Source organism: Erpetoichthys calabaricus, chromosome 18, assembly GCF_900747795.2.
Source record: "Erpetoichthys calabaricus chromosome 18, fErpCal1.3, whole genome shotgun sequence".
Lineage (NCBI taxonomy): Eukaryota > Metazoa > Chordata > Cladistia > Polypteriformes > Polypteridae > Erpetoichthys > Erpetoichthys calabaricus.
In genome coordinates, this window is record NC_041411.2 from 15,600,500 (window position 1) to 15,626,049 (window position 25,550).

The 25,550-nt window shown below is 38.5% G+C and overlaps 1 protein-coding gene across 3 annotated transcripts in view; it reads left to right on the plus strand.

Moving 5' to 3' along the window:
- acacb (acetyl-CoA carboxylase beta) overlaps positions 1–25,550 on the plus strand; it is an 87,810-nt gene that overhangs the window by 30,768 nt on the left and 31,492 nt on the right. For all 3 annotated transcript variants that reach the window (XM_028824923.2, XM_051920964.1, XM_051920966.1), the window contains 26 exons: positions 3,369–3,501; positions 6,152–6,290; positions 6,514–6,623; positions 9,883–9,964; positions 10,219–10,317; positions 10,840–10,949; positions 11,366–11,476; positions 11,884–12,093; positions 12,468–12,638; positions 12,727–12,888; positions 13,360–13,523; positions 15,137–15,287; positions 15,648–15,751; positions 16,327–16,408; positions 16,743–16,888; positions 17,198–17,348; positions 17,634–17,768; positions 18,698–18,844; positions 20,446–20,634; positions 20,744–20,844; positions 21,577–21,665; positions 21,948–22,072; positions 22,512–22,625; positions 22,707–22,820; positions 24,264–24,353; positions 24,669–24,787. In XM_028824923.2, coding sequence (XP_028680756.1) covers positions 3,369–3,501; positions 6,152–6,290; positions 6,514–6,623; positions 9,883–9,964; positions 10,219–10,317; positions 10,840–10,949; positions 11,366–11,476; positions 11,884–12,093; positions 12,468–12,638; positions 12,727–12,888; positions 13,360–13,523; positions 15,137–15,287; positions 15,648–15,751; positions 16,327–16,408; positions 16,743–16,888; positions 17,198–17,348; positions 17,634–17,768; positions 18,698–18,844; positions 20,446–20,634; positions 20,744–20,844; positions 21,577–21,665; positions 21,948–22,072; positions 22,512–22,625; positions 22,707–22,820; positions 24,264–24,353; positions 24,669–24,787 — 3,348 coding nt within the window. The remainder of the gene's footprint in view (positions 1–3,368; positions 3,502–6,151; positions 6,291–6,513; positions 6,624–9,882; positions 9,965–10,218; positions 10,318–10,839; positions 10,950–11,365; positions 11,477–11,883; positions 12,094–12,467; positions 12,639–12,726; positions 12,889–13,359; positions 13,524–15,136; positions 15,288–15,647; positions 15,752–16,326; positions 16,409–16,742; positions 16,889–17,197; positions 17,349–17,633; positions 17,769–18,697; positions 18,845–20,445; positions 20,635–20,743; positions 20,845–21,576; positions 21,666–21,947; positions 22,073–22,511; positions 22,626–22,706; positions 22,821–24,263; positions 24,354–24,668; positions 24,788–25,550) is intronic.

Below are 25,550 nucleotides of genomic sequence, written 5' to 3' on the forward strand. Positions count from 1 at the left end.
AGGGTAAAAGTGCTGGACTGGCCAAGCATGTCTCCAGACCTAAACCCGATTGAGGATCTGTGGGGCATCCTAACTCGAAAGGTGGAGAAGCGCAAGGTCTCCAACATCCACCAGCTCTGTGATGTCGTCATGGAGGAGTGGAAGAGGATTCCAGTGGCAACCTGTGAAGCTCTAGTGAACTCCATGCCCAAGAGAGCTAAGGCAGTGCTGGAAAATAATGGCGGCCACACAAAATATTGACACTTTGGGCACAATTTGGACATTTTTCACTTAGGGGTGTACTCACTTTTGTTGCCAGCGGTTTAGACATTAATGGCTGTGTGTTGAGTTATTTTGAGGGGACAGCAAATTTACACTGTTAGACAAGCTGTACACTGACTACTTTACATTGTATCAAAGTGTCATATCTTCAGTGCTGTCCCATGAAAAGATATAATAAAATATTTACAAAAATGTGAGGGGTGTACTCACTTTTGTGAGATACTGTATAATGTCATTGCCAGACTAAAGGATGAATCTGTGGGCCTATGTGTTTTTCCCTTTATTCCGGCCTTGTCTTCAGCATAAGTTCAGAAGAGCTGCTATTGTACATGATGCTGCTGCTACTTTGACTAAACTACCATTCCTAGCCATGGGTCAAGATGTCAGCGAAAATGAGAAGTTTTAGCATCTGAATACATTTATACAGCCGCTTAATCCAATTAATGTTTGCAGGTGCCATTGCCTATCCTATACACACTACCCTGAATGGGGTTTCAGTCCAAGGAAGGAAGCCATTGAGTAGAGCAAAGCAGTGTGGGCATTGAAATGGGCTGAAAGACCATTTTGGCAGCAGCACTCAGGATGAGTTTGGAGAGAGAAGCTGGAAGTTGTAGGGATTCCTGGTGGCAGTTAGTTGAGCTAGTCCAAATGACAGACAACAAAAAACCTGAAGTTAAATGGCATAAAGAATGGGGATAGTTCTTCAGGTTCAAGTTGATTGTTGCACACTTCATTTAATTTTTTCCTGTTAGTGTAATTAAGGTGGCCCTGTGTTTCTGAGTTTTGGGTTACTTTTTAACAGTTCACTTTTCCAAAAGGAAGAATCCAGCAATTTCAATGTAAGTCTATGTTTTATCTTTATATATAATCTTCATTTGGATCTTGATCTTTGTTTGTTTGCGCGAATTCACTGCCTTGTGTGGTGTTCCTGCTGTGTTCAGTAGAGGGCAGTAGTGATGGAGGAGGAGAGGAAGTGAGGGGGAGGATCGTTGGATGAGGTTGGAGTGTGGTGATTAAAGAGGATTGAACTAAAGGAGACAACATGCTGTTTGTACTGGCTGAATACACAACACCTTGGTTGTTACTTTTATTTACAAACACTGTCGATACCATTCTTTGTGGTTAGATCTGGCGTCGACACCGTGCTTTCTGTTTAGATCTGGCGTCGACACCTGCTTCGTTGTCGAGATTGTGGTTTTTTGTGTTTCTATCGACCGTCATTGGCAGCACTTTGTCCAAATCGAATGTTCACCCACTTCTTGGAGTTGGCAGTCAGAGTATATAAGTTGGACACACTTCTGTGATTTTCTATCAGTCGGCGTTTGGAGCTCAAGAAAGAAGCATTGGTTCTTCCTTACTCTTTGGATTGCCACAAAGCAACCTGCGAGATTGGAGAAAGGTTGAGAAGAGATCGTGAGAGGAAATGACAGCGTCATGAAAACGAGACGGACTGTGAACGGAGAGAAGCAGAAATGCTCCTCCACCACCACATAATTACTATTCGGACAGTGATTCCGAGTAGGCCGTTCTTATCGAATCAATGTCCAAGGGTTTTGTTTTGTAATTTTGTTTCCCTTATAAAAAATCATAATGCTGTGCGACGAAGGGCCCAGTTCACAACTGGCAGCTGCGTTTAAACAGGGAGCCCTTCACAGACAACTTTAACACACGCAACGTAGTTGGGCGCACATGGCTAGTTAGTTATATTTTCTGATCATGGTGCCAGTGGGTTTCAATACATTGCATGTTGGTAATGATGGTTGGGAGCATGCGCAGATTTACACATGGATTTGGGACCCAAATGTGGCGTGTGACACCTCAGCACCACCCTGGAAGTCTGAGGTTTTTTTATGGTGACTGGAGTGCCAATCCTGCCACCAACCCTCAGGTTTTCCCTGTATGTTGGAGGACCTGCTTGTCATTCCCAACTGCAGGTTAAGGGTCTTGCTCTAGAGCCCAATGGAGTACAGTCACTTCTGCCATTTTTGGTATTCGAACCGGCAACCTTCTGAATGCCGGCACAGACCCCTAGCCTCAGAGTCACCACTCTGCCCCTAACGATGAATCTTGTGGCTGTTGTGATGTGTATTATCATCATTTGCCTACAAGATCATTTTCAAAATATTATGGCTGACCTGGGACATCTTGAATAACACACACACACGCACACATATATTGCAGGACATTTTTTATGTATATTTTGCATTTGATTTTTCATATTGCATTTATAATTGTATAGCACTTAGCTAATAAGCTGAAGTGCACTTAATAAGAATAATTTAAATTGAATTAAGTGAATTCATTAAAAATTGTGCTTATTAAAATGAAATTAACTATGATATAAATTACATGAGCACCCTCTTTTTGCATAGTGTCTTGCTACTCCAGCGTGAGAAACAAAATAGATTGTCCTTAATAGTTTTTCTATACGCAAGATCAAAGGCTTTATCTGAGCCTGTCAGCAGAGCTGCAGTGCTTTATTGCGGGACATAATGTTGCAAAGGTGGGGGACAGGTGAATAATGTTCATTGCATTTAAAAAAAATGTAAGAATGTAAATACACCCTTTCAGGGCTTTACCATGAAGAATTCAGTTTACTAGAAAACAGAGCATTCTAATAGTTTTACTAGCTTTCCCTAATGCTGTACCTTCAAACTGTTTTGAGAACTTAATCATTGTCAGAGCTGGCCACACCCCAGTAGATAACAGCATGTATATAAGCTGATTGTGAAGTACAAAAACATGGAACATGATCACAGGTAGAGTTGTGGCGTGTGTTATTTATTTATTTTTTTTCCTTTAAGGGGGTTGAGGGGATTTCAAACATAACACCTCTTAAGAATTTAATTATTTTATATTAAGCTTATTTACTTATTAAAAGTGAACTTTAAATGCCTACTGCAGCTCAATGTTCACTTTTCTTATCTCACAGGCCAAGTTCTCATTTAAAATGACTCATGGTAATTATGTAAACTTGACTGTCTCATAAATGATTCTTTCACTTACTTTGTATTGTTTTAATTCTTTATTCTATTATTTTTATGAATCCTCTTCTAGTTTCACTTGTTTCTTCTTTTTTAATATATATGTATAAAATATGTGCCCAGGCCCAGCATGTCAGGCCCTCATCTTATGAAAAAGGGACGAGAGTATAAGAAAATGGATCCACACAGGGACTTTGCGGTGGCCTCCCCTGCTGAGTTTGTTACACGATTTGGAGGAAATCGTGTTATTGAAAAGGTGAGTTAAATTGTTGATGCATTATTGATGAATTTAATGTGTAAAAAAAAATATATATATATTTTATATATATATATATATACACAAACGGCATCTTCTATAATTTATACTCTGATATTTTTTCTGAGGTGCTTAAGGATGTTAATCATTTCCACGTTAAGGTTTTTTTCAGGAGTCATTGGTGGTTGTTACATTTGTCCTGCTTCATTTTTTTGAAGATTAAGTTGATAAATGTTCAATTAAAATGGATCAGAAAAGTTAGTGTGTTTTTTACCTCAGAAACCATTCAATACATTTCTAGCCTAATTATTATTATTTTGTTTTTTACAATTATTCAGTATATCCTAATGATTTAATTTATTTAAATTGCCTTTCAAATTACTGAAGGATATTGTGATAATAAATGTAAATCATAAAGACTGGAAGACTGTAAATTTGGGGCCATAGTGTGAAAAGCTGATCAGGTGAAGTCAACCCTTGTAACAGCATTTTGTGCAAATTAAAGGAAACAAATATACAAGACAATATAAAGAGATGGCTTTCACAATCAGGTCTCTTAACAAACAGCATGAATGTTTCACAAATATGCTGAATTGTGATGAGGAAGCAACAAAATCATTTGAGTCAAGGTGAGCATGCAACATTATGTAACTTGATGCTCAGATAGTTAGATAAAATGCTCTTAATTAGGTGTGTCATCATATCGCAGGAGATAAGGATTCAGTGGCTAGTGTGCAAACAGGAGCAAGATAGACTTAAGCATAAAAAAACAACATGCTGTAGTAAATAGGAAGTTTTTTTCTTAAATGTTTCAGGTTAAAGCTGCAAATGCTGGAGCTACCTTATTTATTTTTTAATTTATATATAACAACTCTGTAATTGTTAAAGTTTCCTTTGACACAACATAATCTGGGTTATGAGATAATTCAGAATCAATATAAGAGCCCAGATGAAATGTAGACATGGGTTTCTAGGTGACAATTGAAGTTAATTGTAAATAGAAAATTTCTGCATATTGGAAACACATAATGTTCTACTTAATTGCATAATGCTTTGTGAGATTTGCAGCAAAGAAGTGTGACTTATAAAAAAGGCTTGGTGATCCTAGTGGATGTATCGGAGTCCTCAACCAGACAGTGTACACAAATGATTAAGAAGGACAGTAGGATAGTGGGTTATATTTGCAAGTAATAAGAAGCACTTATTAGGTGGAAGCCCAGAGAGGAACTGTTAAATTTGTTTTCATGATAATACTGTGTAAATTATGAGGAAAGATTAAGAGATGAATCGCTTCATCTTGCCTAAGCAGAGGTTAGGGAGTCACATTATAGGCTATCTAACCTTATGAAGGGTGGATGCCAGTTGTTACATAATTCAGTCTTTAACTAACAAGATACAGACTGTAGAGAAAAGCCAAGCAAAATGACATCTTTTATTGGCTAACTAAAAAGATTACAATATGCAAGCTTTTGAGGCAGCTCAGGCCCCTTCTTCAGGCAAGATGTAATCATCTTACATTACATCTTGCCTGAGTTGCCTCAAAAGCTTGCATATTGTAATCTTTTTAGTTAGCCAATAAAAGGTGTCATTTTGCTTGGCTTTTCTCTACATTCATAATGGCTAACACGGTACAACACCCTAGTATTACAAGATACAGACTGAAATTGGTTAAAGAGAGTTTTGCACAAAAGTTTTGAAATCTTTCATGTAAGCAAAAATATGACCCAAGTTCCCATCCTTCTTTATGTCCTTGTACATACATACTGTCAGAAATTGGTGTCCTCATTGTGTTTAACAAAGCAAGGTTTAAGATTTCCAACAAGAACATTCATAGAAAAGTCAGGTACATGAAAAGAGTAAAAAGAGACTGGCATAGAATGATAACAGATCTTGATTCAAATAAGGTTTGTCTTTCTGAGAAGGGAGTGTGGCTAAGTCGACACTGACAGACATTCACATAGAGAACTGGTATGCACTTATAACAGGAAAAAAAAAACAATTAGCTTTTTATGCTTGATTCGTTTGTTAAATTGGGGGCTTACTTTACATTTGAGCCTATATGTGATTTCAGAGCACTTCAACAATGTGTAATAGTTGATTTGTTTTTCGAAGCTATTTTTGTAAAACTTGACTTGTGTATGGAATGTTATTTGATTTTAATAAAATCCAAAAACAAAAAACAACAATGTGTATCAGTGAATAAAGCATCAGCATAGACAAAATAACCATAAGTCGTAGGACCCGCACTTTCATTGTATGATATTGCACTGTAGCCTTCTGTGGTTGCTGTGCTATTTAATCAATATAGTGCACTACCATGTGTTACATACATTTGTATATGTAAATATTTACATGCATATTTAAAATGTTTGTGTTATATGTATTTAGTGGTGAGGTTTTCCAGGTTTGTTCAGAATTTCAAGTGACTTGTGGCTGCATTGCCATACAACAAGTCTAGCAATCCTGGTTATACCCAACAAGACATACAGTATGTGCTGTATGCGACCTGTTGCGTTCTTACCAGTGTTCATTTTCTGGTAATAGAGGATAGATATGAAATTGAAACAATGGCCATCAAAGCAAGATTTGAGTTGTACAAGCATGAAGTTTATTGTTAATGTCATCACTGATTTGCCCCCCTTTTTTCAAGGTGCTGATTGCAAACAATGGCATTGCTGCTGTCAAGTGCATGCGCTCCATTCGCCGTTGGTCATATGAGATGTTTAGGAATGAGAGAGCCATCCGGTTTGTGGTGATGGTGACTCCTGAGGACCTGAAAGCCAATGCAGGTAATGCTTTCTTTTTTTAAATGCCGATTTAGTTTATAGCAGTGCTTAACATTTTTCTTGTGTCAACACATAGAACTAAACCATAATATTTTAAACTTAAGTGATGTTTTTGTACTTTTGAAAAAAGCACATTTTATAAAGACATACTGTAAGGGTTCTATATATGGAATGGCTTATACACTAAAACTGATAACTTGTCCCGCTCAAATTTGTTCTTTTGCAGAATATATTAAAATGGCAGACCATTATGTGCCTGTTCCAGGTGGACCTAACAACAATAACTATGCTAATGTGGAGTTGATTGTGGATGTGGCCAATAGGATTCCAGTACAGGTACTCCATCTGAAATGTTGTTTACTACATAATTATTCATTTCTTTTGCCTTTTCGCCATTAATACTATATTCATGCCACATGACTGCTTCACATCTACTATAGACTACAGACCTATTGGGCCTGCAGTGAACTGGTGCCTCTCTAAGGTTGTTTCCTGTCTTGCACTCAACACTGCCGCCATAGGCTTCATCCCCTGTGACCTGATTTGGATGAAATGGGTCTGAGACCATTATACCAATAATTTAAAATGTGATTAGCATCATTCAAATTCACATTGTGTTTAGCTTGTTAGCACCACCACTGTGTTCAAGGCAGTAAACCAACCCTGGATGAGGCCACACACTAACATGGGGCCAATTTAGAGTCTTCAGTTAACCTGCACATTTTTGAGGGAGGTGAGTGGAGGGCAGAAGATACCTTTCAATGGGTAAGCAAAAGTCAAAAACTTAAATTTATTTTAAAAAAGATTAAAACAAGTACTTTTCGTATTTCTACTATCTCCAAACTGGGTGCAGTGTAGCCTCCATAGTGTTATGTTTACCCCTAGAAAATCTAGTCAAAAGCATTGAATTTTTTTCAGCAATAAAAATAGTTACTGTGTGTAACAGAAACTTGTAAATTCCAAAACGTCAACATCAGTACAGTGAGAAAGGTATGTTTAGTGTTTACTGATGCAGATTTAGTACACATTCTTCATGTGATATGTTTTTAGACAGTCACCAATGCACAGCCCAATGTTGCAGTAGAAGTGTGTTTCTTTTCGCGCTTATTTTTTTTCAGTTGCTTGTGCACGAATGGGTAGATTGTCAGAACCTAAAGTGTAAGATCGACGTGCTCCTTGGGTTATTGTAGGCTATCTCGCAGCATATGTCTTAGTGACTTTGCTGCATTGTGAATAGCGCATAAGAGTTAAGGTCTTTCTTGTCCTTCCACTTGATCACAATCATATTGCCACGTTGATAATGCACCCTGAATCATTGCATGACTAAAGACAAAAAGCATATCTCAGCGGTTCGGTTGCTCAATGCTGAATGTGTCAGTTTCAGTACCCGTGTTATTATCTGAAGACCAGTTCACATTGTCATCACTATCACTTGATTCAACAAATGGTTCAGTTTAAATCTGTTTTAAAACTGGCTTTACAGCTTCTAGGTCACGGGTGTCAAACTCCAGTCCTCAACGGCTGCAGTGGCTGCAGGTTTTCATTCTAACCATCTTCTTAATTAGTGACCAGTTTTTGCTGCTAATTAACTTCTTTTCCCTTAATTTTAATTAATTTGACTCAAGCCCCTTTGTTGTTTCTTTTACCTTAATTAGCAGCCAAATAATTGTGAGACACAAAATAAGCCTCCACATGACCAGGTCACCTGTGACTATCACACAATATCTGAAAATAAAGAAAGGTGAAGGTCTCAGTAAGGTTTATCTCTTGGGTCGCCACAATATTTTGACGGTGCTCTTTGAAAGAACAGAAAAACAAGTTTTCGAAATGTATGCTGTGGCAGAATGAGAGCAGCAACAAGCCATCGAATTAAATAACAGGTTTAATTAACCGCAAGAATCGGCTTCTCATTAAGAAAGTGATTGGAGTGAAATTGGTTGGAGTTTGAAACCCCAATTTAGCTGGTCATCTATTGGCTTGTTTCATGTCTTATTTCTGTTTGGCTGTCATTTAATGAAGAAAAGAATCATTTCAGAGCACTGAATCCTTAAAAGCAGGGCTATTAAAATGAAGGGGAAAATAATTTAATTAGCAGTGAAAACTAGTCAATGATTAGGAAAAGTGTTAGAATGATAACCTGCAACCACTGCGACCCTCTAGGCCTGGAGTTTGACACCCCTGTTCTAGGTTATACTCCAGTAGTTTTGGCTGAAGGCTCTGCCCAACTCATCAATATTGATGAGTTACCATTCATTAATTTTTGCAGAACGAGGTTATTTCATCCACTAGATGGTAGACGCTAACTGTCCAAACTTTTATTCAGGCTTAACAGTCTAAAGTGGATCATTACATGTCGCTCTGAGTCTGACTTGGTAATAGCCATATTTACATACAGTTCTGAGTTCTACTCATGCTTGGGGTTAATAGCCTTGGGATTCTATTTCAAAGTGTGTATATATATATATATATATATATATATATATATATATATATATATTGTGGGGAACAGCGCGGACACAGACAGGCAGAAATGATGGTTTTACCACACACGTGTTTATTCACAGTATATACAGTGCACATACCCAGTGCCTCGGCACCAATCACCCCTTTTAAGTCCTGGCCACCACACAATGCCTTATCAGTCTCTGGTCCGCCTCCACTCCTCTCCACCAAGCTTCGTCCTCTTCCACCCGACTCTCGCTCCTGACTGTAGGGAGGCGGCCCCTTTTATTCCCCCCGGTAGGACTCCAGGTGGATCCCGAGGGCTCATAGCCACACCCCTGTGTGGCGGAAGCTCCCATGGTGAAGCCGGAAGTCCACCGGGTGTCTTCAAGTCTCTTCCCCCCAGTACTTCCCGGTGTGGCGGAAGTACTGAGGGCCAACAATCCCAAGGCATTGGGGCGCCCCCTGGCGGTGACCACGTGCCCCTACAGGGTTGAGCTTCCAAGCTCCGTACCCGTGGTCCCCAAAGCCACCAGGGAGGACGCCCTCTCGTGTCCTGGAGGAGGCACAAGCCCTCCTCCACTCCTCCTGGGTATCCCGGCCGGGCATGGACGCCTGCCGGGCACCACAATATATATATAAAACTATTTGTCTTATTTGAATACAACTAAGTAGCGTGTGAAAACCCAATATGTTGTACCATTGACTTTGAAGTTTTTTTTTTAAGCTACATTTTTTTTGGGGGTGGGAATTAAATGTTGATATTCTTCACATTTAGCTATTAAGTGTGCAGACATCTTCTGTATTTGTTAATAATAATGAAGTTGCCTCTCACAAGCAGTAAAAGTAACCAATTCATGTGAACCTTATTCACAACTGCATTGAGGAGTTTTCACTCCAGCATTAAGCCATACATTTTACGGGTTCCATAAGACCAGGCACCAAGGTGTTAACAGTAGTAGTGTTAAATAAATCAATAAAGTTTATACCTCTGAAATGGAGGACATTGTATATCAGATGACTATTCTTTTGATCCCACCCACAGTTAAAAGGGAGTTACTGTATACTGTAGTTAACATAACTTGAGATCGGTGTTCTTGTATATGAAGACACCATATACCCTGTAAACACCATCTCTATCTCTCTGTCACAGGCAGTCTGGGCTGGATGGGGACATGCTTCTGAGAATCCCAAACTTCCTGAACTACTGCAGAAAAATGGAATAGCTTTTCTTGGTAAGACAAAAACATAAGCATGAACATTTTGGATCTGTTCTTCATTTTCCTGGATTGGATTTGTAGTTTTAAAAATACTGCTTGTACTATAAAGGACAATGTGCAGAAAACTGAACATACTTGCTTTGAACAAAAGCTTTATGTGACCTTGCAGAAGAAGTTGAAATTGATTGATTTTATATTCCTTATGTGAATATCAACCTATTGACCCATAGGAAATGTTTGCATTTGGGTTTTATGCAAATTTATTGCAGGTCCTCCAAGCAAGGCCATGTGGGCACTGGGTGACAAAGTGGCATCATCAATTGTTGCTCAGAGTGCAGATATCCCAACTCTGCCCTGGAGTGGCTCAGGTGAGTTTTTAATATTGGTTTGCTTACCTTGGCTGATTTAAGCAATTTCTTTAAAAAGATGACATTAGCTTAATGTGTTTAACATGAGTTGCCAAATTTGACAAAAAAAAACAAATCTTCTCAAACATGCTTAATCCAATTCAGCTTTGCAGGGGTCAAGTGTCTGTCCTGGCAATAATGGGCTCAAACCCAGGAACAGTCTTGGATAGGGCACTAGTCTATCGTAGGTCCTGCTTATGCTCACAATCCACTCACAATGGCTCAGAGTTCTCTGTTAACGTAACACATACATTTCTGAGTATGTGAGAGGAATATTAAGAGTACCCAGAAGATAAACCAATCGCATGGATCCACACATTGCATTATCTCCAGGTGGCCATGAAACCGGTATTTCCTTATAGCAGCCCTGAGACTGACTTTTCCAGTCCAAGTTCTCCAGTTTCTTTTGCTGCTTAATGCTCCTTCAAATGGAATATGAATTCTGGAAACAAATGATTGTTTATGTATGGTTTTTACTTGCAGAACTCAGAGTGGAATGGTCCGAACGCAACCAGCAACTTGGGCAAGTAATCAGTGTTCCTCCAGATATTTATGCCAAAGGCTGTGTCAAGGATTTTGAAGAAGGACTTTTGGTAACTTTTCTGTCATCAATACTGTAATATCTTTTTTTTTTTTTCCCCCCCAATTTCATTTTCAATTTCGATCCTTTGGAAATTTCTCTGATTTCTTAGTCAGTGCTATATGAGCTAAAATTTTACAGTAGATTCACTTGCACATTCTCCCAGTTTCGTATGTTTTCAAAAATGGAGTATTAACATGTTTAACTTTGTGGTATTTACTTTGATGTTGTTCTTGTGTTGATCACTGGCAAAATACAAATTCGATGCATTGAGCTTGTTAAAAAATTAAATATGGAAAAGTATATTTGGGGTGAATAATAGTCTCATCTAAAGTACAAGTGAGCCTCAAAACCTTACGCTGTAAATGCTGACCCTCTAGAATCTCTTCCTGAAAAGATTGATCAATGGCTGTATCTCATCATTTTCAGAGTGCAGAGAAAATTGGATATCCAGTCATGGTAAAAGCTTCAGAAGGTGGAGGTGGAAAAGGTATCAGAAAGGCTGACAATGCCGTGGATTTTGCCAATTTTTTCCGCCAGGTATTAAAATACAAAGTACATCCATTTACCAAAAAACAGTCCTAGTATGGTCACTGAGCCAGCATTTAGTTGTATAAATTACATTGAAAATATATGGTGAATGCCTACCAAGAAGCTAATTAAAATCCCGTCATTGTTGAATTCTAAGACTCCCACTCTCCCCATGCCTCTTTCTATGAACGGGGGTAACATTTTGACAGTGTAGCAGTATATATGTTGAACCTGACCCAGCAGTGCCAAGTACCACAACAGGATGCAAAGAAAAGAAACAAAATAGATGGGAGTCACTAACAGTTCATTGTTCATTTCAATTTCTTACTAAAGTAATGAATGTTTGGCTTGGAATCAAATACTTTTAAATGGATTTGAGAAGTCTTATTTTACCAAAGCTTTTCTCTGTTTTACAGGTCCAAGCAGAAGTTCCCGGCTCTCCAATCTTTGTCATGCAAGTTGCAGAACATGCACGGCACTTAGAAGTGCAGATCCTTGCTGACCAGTATGGGAATGCCATTTCTTTGTTTGGCCGAGACTGTTCCATTCAAAGACGCCACCAGAAGATCATTGAGGAGGCTCCAGCAACCATAGCTGCTCCAGCTGTGTTTGAGTTCATGGAGCAGGTTAGAATTTCCCAATTCCTCTGATTCCAAGGTGGCCATTCAGTTCTATCTTGACTCTTTATTTGCTTTGCTATCTTTTATAGGTTAGTCATACAGAACATGTATGTATGAGGTCTTTATTAGAATCAAATAACTTGAGACTTGGCCTTAGAAGCCTCAACCAGAAACATGTAGGGCAGGATTACCTTGTGCTTTTTAAACTTTAAACTACATGATTAATTCCTCTGTTTAGATTCCTGCTCTGATTTTTGTAAAATACTTTGTGTTTTCCATATCATTGCCACATTTGTGTTGCTTGGCTTGTTCTTATGGAAAAGGATGGCCAGCATGGTGTGAACTTCTAACCTCAATGTTGATGGCTTGCTTCCCTTCAGTGTGCAGTGCGAATGGCTAAGATGGTAGGCTATGTGAGTGCTGGGACAGTGGAGTACCTCTACTGTGAAGATGGCAGTTTCCATTTCCTAGAGTTGAACCCACGACTACAAGTGGAGCACCCTTGTACGGAGATGATTGCAGATGTCAACCTCCCTGCAGCACAGCTTCAGGTAATGATAAACTCTTACAATGTATTTTGTGTGTAACAGCGCTGTGATCATTTGCTCTTTTCTTTCATGATGATCTCCTCTCCTTCAGATTGCAATGGGAATTCCTCTGAACAGGATCAAAGACATTCGAGTTCTTTATGGAGAGACACCCTGGGGTGATTCACTCATTGATTTTCAGAACCCTGGTAGTACCCCCTGCCCACGTGGCCATGTCATCGCTGTGAGAATTACCAGTGAGAACCCTGATGAGGTACTAGAATACCGGTGCATTAAATGCTAAGACATGCAGTGTATAAACTAGCACTTCTGCAGACCGTATGACATCTTGTCTGCACAGGCTTTCTCCATCAGTCAAATGTCAGGTGGTCAGCATGATTAGACACTGCAAACAGGTGCAGTATGAATGAATGTGTGAACTTGTCAGTAGGCTGTGTGATTGTCTATTTACTGTTCGTTTGTAGTTAAATCAGTGATTAAATTAAATGGTTGGATGAGTTCATATTTGTTTCACAGACCTGAGCAATAGGTATTGTTTCTGTTGTTCCATGATGTTGCAGACTCCCTACATTTTCTTAATATTTTTAAAGCAAAACCTTCTTGAAACTCTGAACTAACAATTTTTTTCTCAAAACTGTGTTTTAAACTTGATGACTGAACTATGCAGATTTTTAGACCAAATTGATGCCTTCACCTCCTAATTTCTGTGTTTTCTAATATATAGGGCTTCAAACCAAGTTCAGGCACTGTGCAGGAACTGAATTTTCGCAGTAACAAAAATGTCTGGGGATATTTCAGTGTCGGCGCTGCTGGGGGTTTGCACGAATTTGCTGACTCTCAGTTTGGCCACTGCTTCTCCTGGGGAGAAAATAGGGAGGAAGCCATTTCGTAAGTGAACATTTTCAGTTATGCTTCTTAGCGGCCTTCACCAGTAAGATAACTTACCTTATAAGGATATATGAAAAGTTTGGACGAGAAAAGGATATAAGGTCAAATAAAGTTAGTCAATCCCTTCTTTACCAAAATAAAAGTTAAGATTTGATGGCCCACAAAGTACTACTATCATAAACTCTACTTGGTTACTTGTTCAGATACTGTATATGGTTACTACATATTAATAGAGTCAAGAAGTTGAGCAGGAAAAGATGAAATAATCGGGCACAAGTTGAATGTTCTTATCCCGTCTCATACCTCAAACTACTATTAGTATTGCTGCAAATTAAGAAGAAGAGAATAGGGTCAGAGAACTTTACTTTTTCTGAATGACATTATTGGTATTGATTCTGATTTAGTTAGAATATTGTAAAATGCATACTCTAAATTATGCCACATATTTTCTATTTAGCTAATTTTATGTGATTATGCCCTCTTTTAAGCTACCTGATCTGGAATTCCCTAGCATTTTAATTAGTGCTGGAACAGGTATAGAAAGACATAATCAGGATTTTGTTTCTTCAAATATATTTATTTCTAAATACTAAGCAGCAATGATATATTTTTTGAAAACAATTCTGTGGAATTCAAAAAGGGTGCAGTTTAAATTGAGAAAGGAATAAAGATGTGACCTACACCAGTATGCTTAACTGTTGCCTTTCAGTTTTATTTTCTTAACTTTTTTCCTGAGCAATATTTGCACTGTTGGTTTATTCTATATCACAAATTATCCCACTGGATGACAGGTATGTGCCTAAAGGCACAGGTTAAATGTAACCAAAAGAAAAATTGAAAATGCAGGTTGCTAATGTATCTTAAGCTAATAAACATATATTTTGAAACCCAACATTTTTCTACATCTTACATTGCTTAGTTTGTTTGCTGGATTAAACCTACATATGTCAATTCAACTTCATGCAGACTGGCAGTGAAACGTAAAAAAAGTATAATACAAAAATGGGTATGGTGCGTGAAGGACCGGGGTGCACACCTCTTACAGCAACCCTCTCACACTCATGCATGTCAAATGGTGGTGCTAGGCAGAGCGTGATGCGCTCCTTCTATACTATTGCTATATCTCACTTACTGTTTGTATTTTCTTCTGTAGATATTAGCTGGCTGACTTTTTTTTTTAATCTTCTACCATAGTATATTTGTATTAGACTTCTACAAGGTGCAGTGCTTGCCTTTACTATACAGTAGCTTTTATGTTACTGATGTACTTACATACTTCACATATTGATAGGTAGGAGAGAAACCAAGTTTGCTGTACCTTTGGAGCAGCATAAGGGGTCATCTAGGGACATTTCACTGTGTTCAGTTCTCTGCTATTAATTGAACATAGGAACACATCCTTTGTGTATGACTAAGGTTCTGTTGTAACAATTAATATTTTTTAACTTATTAATTACAAACATTATAGCCACTGCTCCTAGGCTTCCTAATAATAGGCTAAAGACATGACCTTGTCTTTAGGGCAAACATAACCACCTATTTCGCATAGCTGGATGGTCAGCCTTGTAGTGTGGCTCACTGTGGTTTTTTTTTTTTTTTGCTTTTTATATTAGAAACATGGTGGTTGCAATGAAAGAACTGTCCATCCGTGGGGATTTCCGAACAACAGTGGAATATTTGATCAAACTGTTGGAGACTGAGAGCTTCCTAAATAATGATATTGACACGGGTTGGCTTGATCACTTGATAGCAGAAAAGGTTCAGGTAAGGCGTCATGTTGTTTATATTGGTACTCAAGGAAGACACTACTGTTCTTCTTTAGAAGCCTTTTAAAGTCTCAGAAAGTGTTTCAAGAATTGTTTTGTAGTATGCATGTTTCCTAAAATGTTTTAATGTAACAAAGGAGATATCCAAAAATAAGCTTGCAGTTTTCTGACTTGGGAGACACTGCAATCAAAAGCAGTTTGTATTGAAAAATGGCCAATATTGAAATGTGGCCTCATGCTGAGTTGACCATGTAATACATCTACTATCTCTATCTATATGTGTGTATAAAGTAATAAATAGGTAATTTCTTTACAGTTAATCTAAGATAACATATTACTGCTTTCTCTTCTCTTTCAGGTTGAGCGACCTGATACTATGCTTGGAGTGGTCTGTGGAGCACTACATGTGGCTGACGCCACATTCAGAAAAAGCATGTCCGATTTCCTGCATTCACTTGAGCGGTACAGTGCATTTATAGCATTGCTCTGTATTGGTGGTGTTTTCAATGGTGGTATGGTGTTGTACAGTCACATTTTACTACCAACATGCACAAAGTCATCCAGCACCATTAGGCTCGTGGAATATGTATATTTTGACATGGTTTTAGATATATTTTGTCCTGCTCAGTTACTGTAGTGGGTTTTCTGCACATTTACAATGAGTAAAATATTCAGTTTTTTTAGTTGCTGACACCCCCTGTGCATGTAGAAGTGCATACTTTATCCACTGCATAGCACATTCACGTACACCCCCTCTACCACTCTTTCCAGGCTAAAGTAGAGTTGACAATTAATTTGACAATGCAAGTCTCTGGAATGTAGAAGGGACTTAGGAGTTTTTAGGCAAGGTGCCAATGTGCTGTCTAGATATATTACTAATATTTTAAAATATTAGTCAATCATGTCTAAGCATTTCATGAATTTAAATGCATGTTATATAGAAATTTCTTTTGACTTAGACAGCCTAGCATATTAGAGGAAAAATGGACTTGTGCCGCTGTCTCGACAGCTTACCTAGATAATCTATGTTTTGGCAGGGGCCAGGTCCTTCCTGCTGACTCCTTGGTGAACACTGTCAGTGTCAATCTGATTTATGAAAGTGTCAAGTACAATTTACAGGTAAGTAACTTGTCTATTTCCACTTTTATTTTTGACTTTTATCATATACCAAAAGACTAGACTTAACTTTGTATCTTGTAGTCCACAGAAATATTTAATCTTCATAGTTATTAAAACTGATGAAAAATAAAAAGTCCGGTTTCTCCACCTTTCATAATCTAGCTTAATGATGGATATAGATTTAAGTAGTACAAGTGTCAAGAGTTTATGGACCTGTCTTAACAATCATCACAGTGGTCTTTTGTGTTTAGTTGGGCACACTAAAGACTTGGGAATTCTCCAGTGCTTTTTACAGTCAATGATTTCTTCCTCCTGTTTAACCTTCTTTTTGCAGGTGGCTCGTCAGTCTCCCACCACATATGTGATAATCATGAATGGATCTCATATTGAGATTGATGTACACATTCTGAGTGATGGTGGTCTCCTCCTGTCCTATGATGGCAATAGCTACACCACATACATGAAGGAAGAAATAGACAAGTAGGTGCAGATTATATATATTTATATAGTAGATGTTCTGTAGTCATGGAAATGACACAAATACTGAGTGGCATTCTTCAACTATATTACACCAGTAATGCTGCTATAACTCACCTATTTGTTAATTCTGGCTTTACGGACATACTGGAGTGTGGGTCAATATTAAAAACCAAAACACATCTTTTAAGCTAAATGGAAAGTTAAGAAGGTAGCTTTGTTTAGTTCTGATTCAGAGCATAGGGACTCTTTTTTTTTTTTTTTTTCTAATTGTCATATTCTGTTCTTTTAACCCAAAATGCTTGATTATAGGTATCGCATTATCATTGGCAACAAAACCTGTGTATTTGAAAAGGAGAAAGATCCCACAATTCTCAGGGCACCCTCTGCTGGCAAACTTCTGCAGTACATGGTAGAAGATGGAGGGCATGTTTTTTCCAAGCAGTGCTATGCAGAGATTGAAGTAAATTGATATTTCTACTTGTTAAATGAATGATATTTATTTATATTTATATTAAATGAATCTTATTGTGTGGTTTTCTGTTCCCCAATGAATGCCTGAAGTGTTTTTTAGTATACTATCTACCTGCTCCAGCTTGCATTGCCTCGCTACTTTGCTTTTCCAAGGCAGCAGCCTTAATTTTACTAAATAACTCTGCAGTAGGCTTTTCATTATGAATTGTCTCAAATGTATTAACCTAATGAATGGCAAAACAAATTAATGCTAATATATAGTATCTATCCACAGGTGATGAAGATGGTGATGACCCTGACAGTTGAGGAATCAGGCTGTGTTCACTATGTTAAGAGACCTGGGGCGGTGCTGGAGGCTGGTTGTATTGTGGCTCGCATGGAGCTGGATGATCCTTCTTCTGTTCACCCAGTACGTTTTTCGTATTTTTAGTGTTTTCCTTCCAGACTTGGCAGAAGCATAATTCCCATTTAAGTGTATAAAAGCCCATTTCTGTCTTGCTACCCTGTATTTCTTTTCTAATAATTGTCAGTTTTGCAGATCTCAAAGAGCATCTGGGAGTTCAAATGGCACCAACATTAAAGGCCACTACCTGAATTCTTCAAGTAAATTGCATGATCAGGCAAAATGGTGCATTTAACCCAAGATCTGACTTCACTACTCTCCCTGCACTGTCATTGCACATTGCCCACAAAAATTACCTTGTGCACCACTGTCATGACTGGCAGCTGCCTTACTTAGTCATTGCATGCTTCAAATTTTGTCATGTGGTATGTTGGGATTCTCTTCTTTAAGCTCCTTTCTGCCCTAGCACTGTATAACCTTGTTATCTCCTTCCTATACTTGTTGTAAACAACAAGTCATCTGTGGGTCACTGTCATAAATGTCACCCATGCTGCCATTGTCTATAACTAGTCATTCTGTTGTGCTGGTAGTCCCCATATGGAGGGATTTCCCATTTGCAGGAATAGAAAACCTGCTTACACCTTTTATTTGGGACTCCTTAGACTCCATGCTGGGATTACCAAGAAATCTGCAGCATTAAGAACAGACATATCTGGGCTTTTATATACTTTATTTTAAATATGGTTAGCCAGTGATGAAAAAGATAGCTTTGTTAACTTGCAGTACTCGGACACTAGCTTAACACAAGGTTGTTTTGCCTTCCAAGTGTGTTATGTTATTATGTCTAGTAGCTTTCCTCCAGCAGTCCAAATACATACTGCATGATATAGTTTTGTCCAATTTGCCCACTTGGTATATGTGTAGTATAGGCTAACACAAGGTTTGAACAGTAATCTACAGTTTTGTGGTCACCTACTAACTTCCACTATTTCCAGGCCAGGCTTGACACAGAGACACGTCTGCTCCAGCAGCCTCCGCCAGTGCTTGGGGAGAAGCTTCATCAGGTTTTCCACAGTGTCCTGGAAAATCTCATTAAAGTTATGGATGGATACTGCTTGCCAGAGCCTTTTTTCAGCAGTAAGGTACAACTTTCTCTTTGTTTTGTGACAAATTTGCAGAACAAAATGCATGAAACTGCTTAAATTTGTGCTTTCAGAATTTTCTGCTCAAGTTTAATGGTTGATTTTTCTAGTTCCTTTTCTACTTCTCTTTCAGTAAGCATTACTATAGGAGTTGAACACTATTTTTTGGGTAAAATGATTTTTTGTTTTTAATTTCTTGCTTCAGTTCAAGGGGAATACACAATGTAAGGTTATTATTTCTATTATTTCGCTATTGTAACCTCCGTTAAAACTGCTAATCATTTATTTTTATACTTTGCATAGAAATTAAAGGCTGGCTGGCTGAAAATCTTCTAGTCTATAGAATGATTAATTTGTGGCAGTGATTTTTCCTCACTAGTAGGAAAGAAGAGTTAGTTACCCAGAAAGAGGTAGGTAGGGTGCAGTGACAGATTCAAGTGGCAGCAGGCTCATGAACATGGCATCATGTGAAGCTCCTACAGTGCACTGTGCTCTCTGACACCTTCCTCTTCAGGCCAGCATTAAGTTGTTAATTAATTTGTGATACAGTAGCTCTTCTGTGGGATCAGACCAGATTGGTTAACCTTTCCCTCCCCAAACGCATCAATGAGCCTTGGGCACCCATATGAACCCTGTCATCTATTTACTAGTTGACCTTCCTTGGACCGTTTTGGTAGGTACTAACCACTGCATACCGGCAACACCCAATAAGAACGCCGTTTTGCGCTGACCCAGTCGCCTAGCCGTTTCAATTTGGCACTTGTCAAATTACCTCAGACCCTTATGCTTCCCCATTTTTCCTGCTTCCAACACATCACCTTCAAGAACTGAGTATGCACTTGCTGCCTAATCTATCCCAGCAATTTACAGGTGCCACTGTAATTAGATCATCAATAATATTCATGTCAGCTGGCAGTGCTTTTACTGTTGTGGCTGTTCAGTGTATTTTATTTTGTTTAAACTTGAAAATGTGTAAGGAAGCAGTAGTTTAAGAAATTGCTGCAAATTCAAATCTTAAGTATCTTTAGTTTGCAACTCTGCTAAAATATAGCAACAAGTATTACTGTGTAATCTTCAATGACCTGGCTGCCTTGTCCATTAACTCTGAGTGGTCATTGATGTGACCTGCAGAGTCTGTGCTTTTTCAAAGACGAATGTCAGTGTCTAGCAAGATTAGTCAGAATATCTGAAAGGTGAACAATGTTATAATTACCATAAATGACAACTATGAGCAGCTGGTGCAGAGTCTGCCTCTTGCCCTTTTCCTTAAGATTCACTACTATTAGTCCCACCTCATCTCTTTAGTTTTAATTTTGCTCTAATGTATGTTATTTCTGTGCTTGTTAAGAGAGAATTCCTTGTTTTGCACTTTGTTGAAACACTTCAGTAGACCATTTGTCGGCACGTCTACTATCTCAGTATACTGTAGACACTAACATTTTAACTATGTGTATCTTTATACAGTATATTCTCTTGAATGATGCTAAAGCATTATATCACAAAATAGATAATTGGGTGTTGATTTGTGGATCGTCATTACAGACTGATATTAATCTTTTCATCCTTCAAAATGTAAACATGATTGTTTTTTTCGGCCTCAGGTGAAAGAGTGGGTTGGCAAGCTGATGAAAACCCTAAGGGACCCTTCTCTCCCTCTGCTAGAACTGCAGGAAATCATGACCAGCATCTCGGGTAGGATACCTGTGACTGTGGAGAAAGCAGTACGCAAAGTCATGGCGCAGTATGCCAGTAATATCACCTCAGTGCTTTGTCAGTTTCCAAGTCAGCTGGTGAGTACTCTGCTGTGGTTACTCATATTTTTGTTCAGATTGTGTTGAGAGGGTCAAGACTGTTGAAAGGTGGGGGGAAAATGCCAACAAAATGTTTCCTTCCCCACAGATAGCCAATATTCTGGATAGTCATGCTGCTACTCTCCAAAGGAAAGCTGACAGAGAGGTCTTCTTCATGAACACTCAAAGCATTGTGCAGCTTGTACAGAAGTAGGTATTAGTAGGTTTGAATCTAAGAGTCATATTTACCTTTAATATACACAAAAGCTACTTTTATACAACCTGGAAGGTATAAATTAGTATGCCTGCTACTGGAGAACCTTCTTTTCAGTTCCGTCATCCTAACTTGTTTCTGCATTCGTGTATATGTATATTTTAAGCAACAGCAGCCAATGGAAGATGCTTCTAAAGGAGTCTATAAAATAGATATTAAATGTACTAAGGACATGAACAGGACTTTTGGATCTTGACAAACATAGCCATTGTTGAAGTTGTAGGATTGGATTACTGAATAAAAGCAGTAATTAAAAAAAAAAAAAAAAAAAAAAAAACTGATCTACACTATTGCACCATTGCATTTTGCAGGGAACACATAATCCTTTATTTTTTAAGTGATTGCTACCCTAAACACACATCTCGAAACAGAAAAGTACAAAACGCTCCAACATTTGAAAAAAATAGCAGGTAGCTTGACTTTTAACGCCCTCTAGTACTTGGAAGTAATATAACAGTTTACAGGTGATTTGTGATAGCCGGCAAAATGGGTGTGTTATACTTTATTTATTGGATTCTAAATTGGAGTATTTTACATTTATGTACATAATGTTCTTTCTTGTGTGCTTATCCAGGAAAGAAGTTTGTTAAGACGTTAACAGATATATAGGCAACAGTAGTCTCGATAAGCAAAGTCTCCATAGGTCACATTTTCTGTCTTCCCATCAGGTACCGCAGTGGAATTCGTGGCTATATGAAGTCGGTGGTACTGGACCTGCTTCGACGTTACTTGCAGGTGGAAATGCAGTTCCAGCAAGGTAGTGATTTATTTTGTTCTACTACAAACAAGCCAAAGTACACTGGATGACTAACAGACCATAAGTGAACGATTTTTTTTTTTATTCTTTAAAATTAATCTTACTCATTGGGTGGTGGTTGATTTGTTTCTAACCTAATTTTGTTAAATTTGACTTGCTTGTATGGAATGTTATTTGATTTTAACAAAAATCAATAAAATGGTAAAAAAAAACAAAACAAATAAATAAAGTTAATCGCATTAAAGCATAATACTAATTTTTTTCTTCTTCTCAACTTTTTAGCACACTATGACAAATGTGTTATCAATCTACGGGAGCAGTACAAGCCAGACATGACGCCGGTTTTGGAGTGCATCTTCTCTCACTCACAAGTTGCCAAGAAGAACTTCTTGGTCATTTTGCTCATTGTGAGTGTTAGTGATAATGCTGACCTGAAAGAAATCATTGTACAGATAAGGGGCATGCAAATAGAAGAGCAGGGATTTAAAAATTTAAGCTTTTTGAATGAGCAAAACAGAGACAAAGGTCATTGGAATGGCTGACCCCTAACAGTTGTGAAGTGGTTTTATGTATAAGAAAATACAAAAAAGAGACAGACTATGTTAAGTTTATAAACTTAAGTTAGATATTTATCACAGGTTATCTCTTTAAAAATGTAGGGAAGTCCAGCTATCTTATATTCTACAGCTGAGGTTAGTCTTCATTTTACAATTCCGAGCATCAATTCCATCTTTCTACAATATTTGTAAAAAAAAAATATATATATATATATATGTTATAATTTTGTTTTTGTTTTGGCAGTCAGTGCTTTTCTCCTGAGTGCTTTGTCCTTGCTTTATATGACAGGACCAGCTCTGTGGCCGAGACCCAACTCTGGCAGATGAGCTAATGGTAATTTTGAATGAACTCACTCAGCTTAGCAAGACTGAAAACTCCAAAGTAGCTCTTCGTGCTAGACAGGTGAGCTGGCTGTCATTAATGAGATCTGAAGCATGCTCACATCACCACTTTGATTGGACAACTTTTTCTTTCCTTTAACAGGCCCTAATTGCATCCCACATGCCCTCTTATGAGTTGAGGCATAATCAGGTGGAATCCATATTCCTTTCTGCCATTGATATGTATGGTCATCAGTTTTGCCCTGAAAATCTCAAGGTGAGCTGCTTCATTGAAGTGAAAATTTGTTTGATTTAAACTTTTAATGCTTATTCAAAGTGCAGTAAGCAAGGTTATTAGCGATGTCACTACTGTTAAAGTAATATAATGTGCTTGTTTGCCTGTTGTGATATTTGCCTGGACACCACCAGTCTGAGACCACATCTTTATCAAAAGACTTCTTTTATTTGTCTTCTCCACACAACAGCACTACTCGATTCACAGTCCCGCACAACTCACAGTGCCTTCAGCCCCAGTCACCTCTCTCCTGGGCTTTCTCTCTCCTCGTCCCTGGGCCACCTGTCCTCTCTCTCCAGGAGCTTCGTCCTGCTCCTGCTCCCGACTCCAGCTCAATGACAGGAGGGAGGCGGCCCCATTTATCCTCACCTGGATGAGCTCCAGGTGCTCTACCTGATGTCACGTCCTGGTGTGGCGGAAGCGTCCGGAGATCACCCGGAAGTGTGACCCTGGAAGGATCGTCCTCCATCTGTGTGGCGGAAGTACATAAGTCCTGGACTCCATGAGGCTCGGGGCGCCCCCTGGCGGTGAACAGAGGCCCCAACGGTCCTGAGCCTTCCTGCTCCCCTTCCGTGGGCCTCTTCTACTCCAGGGCGGTTGCCCCCTCGTGGCCCGGAGGACAAATGTGCCCCGTCCTGGTCCTTCCAGGCGTCCCAGCCGAGTCTGACCCCCAGCCATGTACGACACTGTACATGCCCATTTAGTTATCAAACATTTTGTTCTATTCTGTTTTACAGAAAATTGTTAATATGATTTTTTAATTTACTTATTTTATGTTGGTGCTAATGATGAATTAGTTTTAAAAGAGGCTTACAAATATAACAAGGTACGTTTCTTCTGAGTGGTACATTGCTCACAGCTTTAAGGACCTGGGTTAGATTCCCAGATGAGTGAGTGTTTGTCTTTTTTCCTAAGTCTGCCTGTTTTTTCTGTTGGTTATCTGGTTTCCTCCTCTTTCCCAAAGACAGACCTGTTAGCTTAATTGGTGACTCTAAATGGACCCAAAATGAGTGAGCGTGAAGCTGTATTATAGGAATGCCCTGAAATGGACTTGTATATTGCAGAAGGTGATTCCTGCTTTGATATTGGAAACCTGAATGGATCTTTCTTGTTTCCACTTCTAAATAACATAATCTTCACAAAGCCACTTAATCAAAATCACCAACACTGTTGTCTGAGCCAAACAGGGTGCCAGTCCATTAAAGAACCCATCCATTCACACACCCTCACTTATTCACACATTTGATAATCAACCTGACAGCTACTTTTGGGATGAAGGAGGAAAACTAATCCAGACACAGAGCGTGCAACACTGACAGCAAACCCAGATTTCTGGATTCATGAGGCTATAATATTGGTCACTGTGCCACTTTATAAATATTCCACCACAAGACTCTACTCACTTTTTTTTTCTTTTTTCTTCAGAAACTGATACTGTCAGAGACCTCTATTTTTGATGTTCTGCCAAATTTTTTCTACCACAGTAACCAGGTTGTGTGCATGGCTGCCCTAGAGGTAAGCTGTTCCTTCTGGGAGTGTGGCTCATAAGGTGGATATGGTTGTTCTGCAGTTTCTGTGGAACATGAGCAATGCATAAATTACAGGGACTACATGTTTTTCAGTTCCCATTTGACATTTGGTGAGAGTGGGTCTTGGGTGAGATGTTTTTCTTGCAGTAAGCAATGGAACAGGAGAGATGACATCAACAGATGTATCTGGGAACTATAACTATATGCTCTTAATGATTTCACCAAAAAAAAGAGAAATGTTTTTTATTCTGTTACTGCTATACTTGTTTGAATTTGATTGTCCTTCTTTCATGAAATGTAGGTTTACGTGCGAAGAGCCTACATTGCATATGAATTAAACAGCTTGCAGCACCACCAATTGCAGGATGGCACCTGTGTTGTGGATTTTCAGTTCATGTTACCCTCATCCCATCCCAACAGGTACTGTTTATGCTCCTTGTTCCATGGTCATGATTTAAAGATCAGAGGAGGTAAACAAAGTCACGCAAGAGTTGAGTGTGCAAATTAAGGACATTTGGTGAAATTAGAAGCTCCACTGTAACTGGTCATTATTTTTTTTTTGGTTTAAGAACACCACCAAGAAGTGCTTTAAGAAATAAATAACTGAATCTCAAGTTAAATTCAACAGTCAGTGCATTGGAGGAATATTCACCCCAATTTCAAAATGTTTTCTTATGCTGAACAAAATTGAAAAGCAAGGAGCAATCAGTGCTTGCAGTCTGGTTTAGATTTCAATAATATTACTTTAACCTGCCAAGTTGTGCAGATTAATAAAGTTATAAAACAAAAGCACATTTTAGAATTGGGGGGGGGGGATCAAACCTAGACTTGTCACTTTAATTTTTATTTTTAATAGTGCCATAACTTATGTCACATATTGGATATATGTTTGTGTAATGTATGCAGCTACTTTGTGTCTTGAGGTTTAGGTTCCCTTATTACATAGCTATTTTAGCATTGAGTTGCAATTTCCAAATCTCAGCACTATTTTTTTTTTTTTTCTACTGGTCCTGCATTTCCATGTTAATTTTCTCACAAATTAATATGCAGTAGCCTAACAGCTTTACTAAAATTTATTCAGATTTGTATCCTATCAGCCAGTTTCCCTACTACACACCAATGTTAATATTTTGGCCAGAATCTTGTATCACAACATCAAGCTACATGTTTTAACAGAAATTAT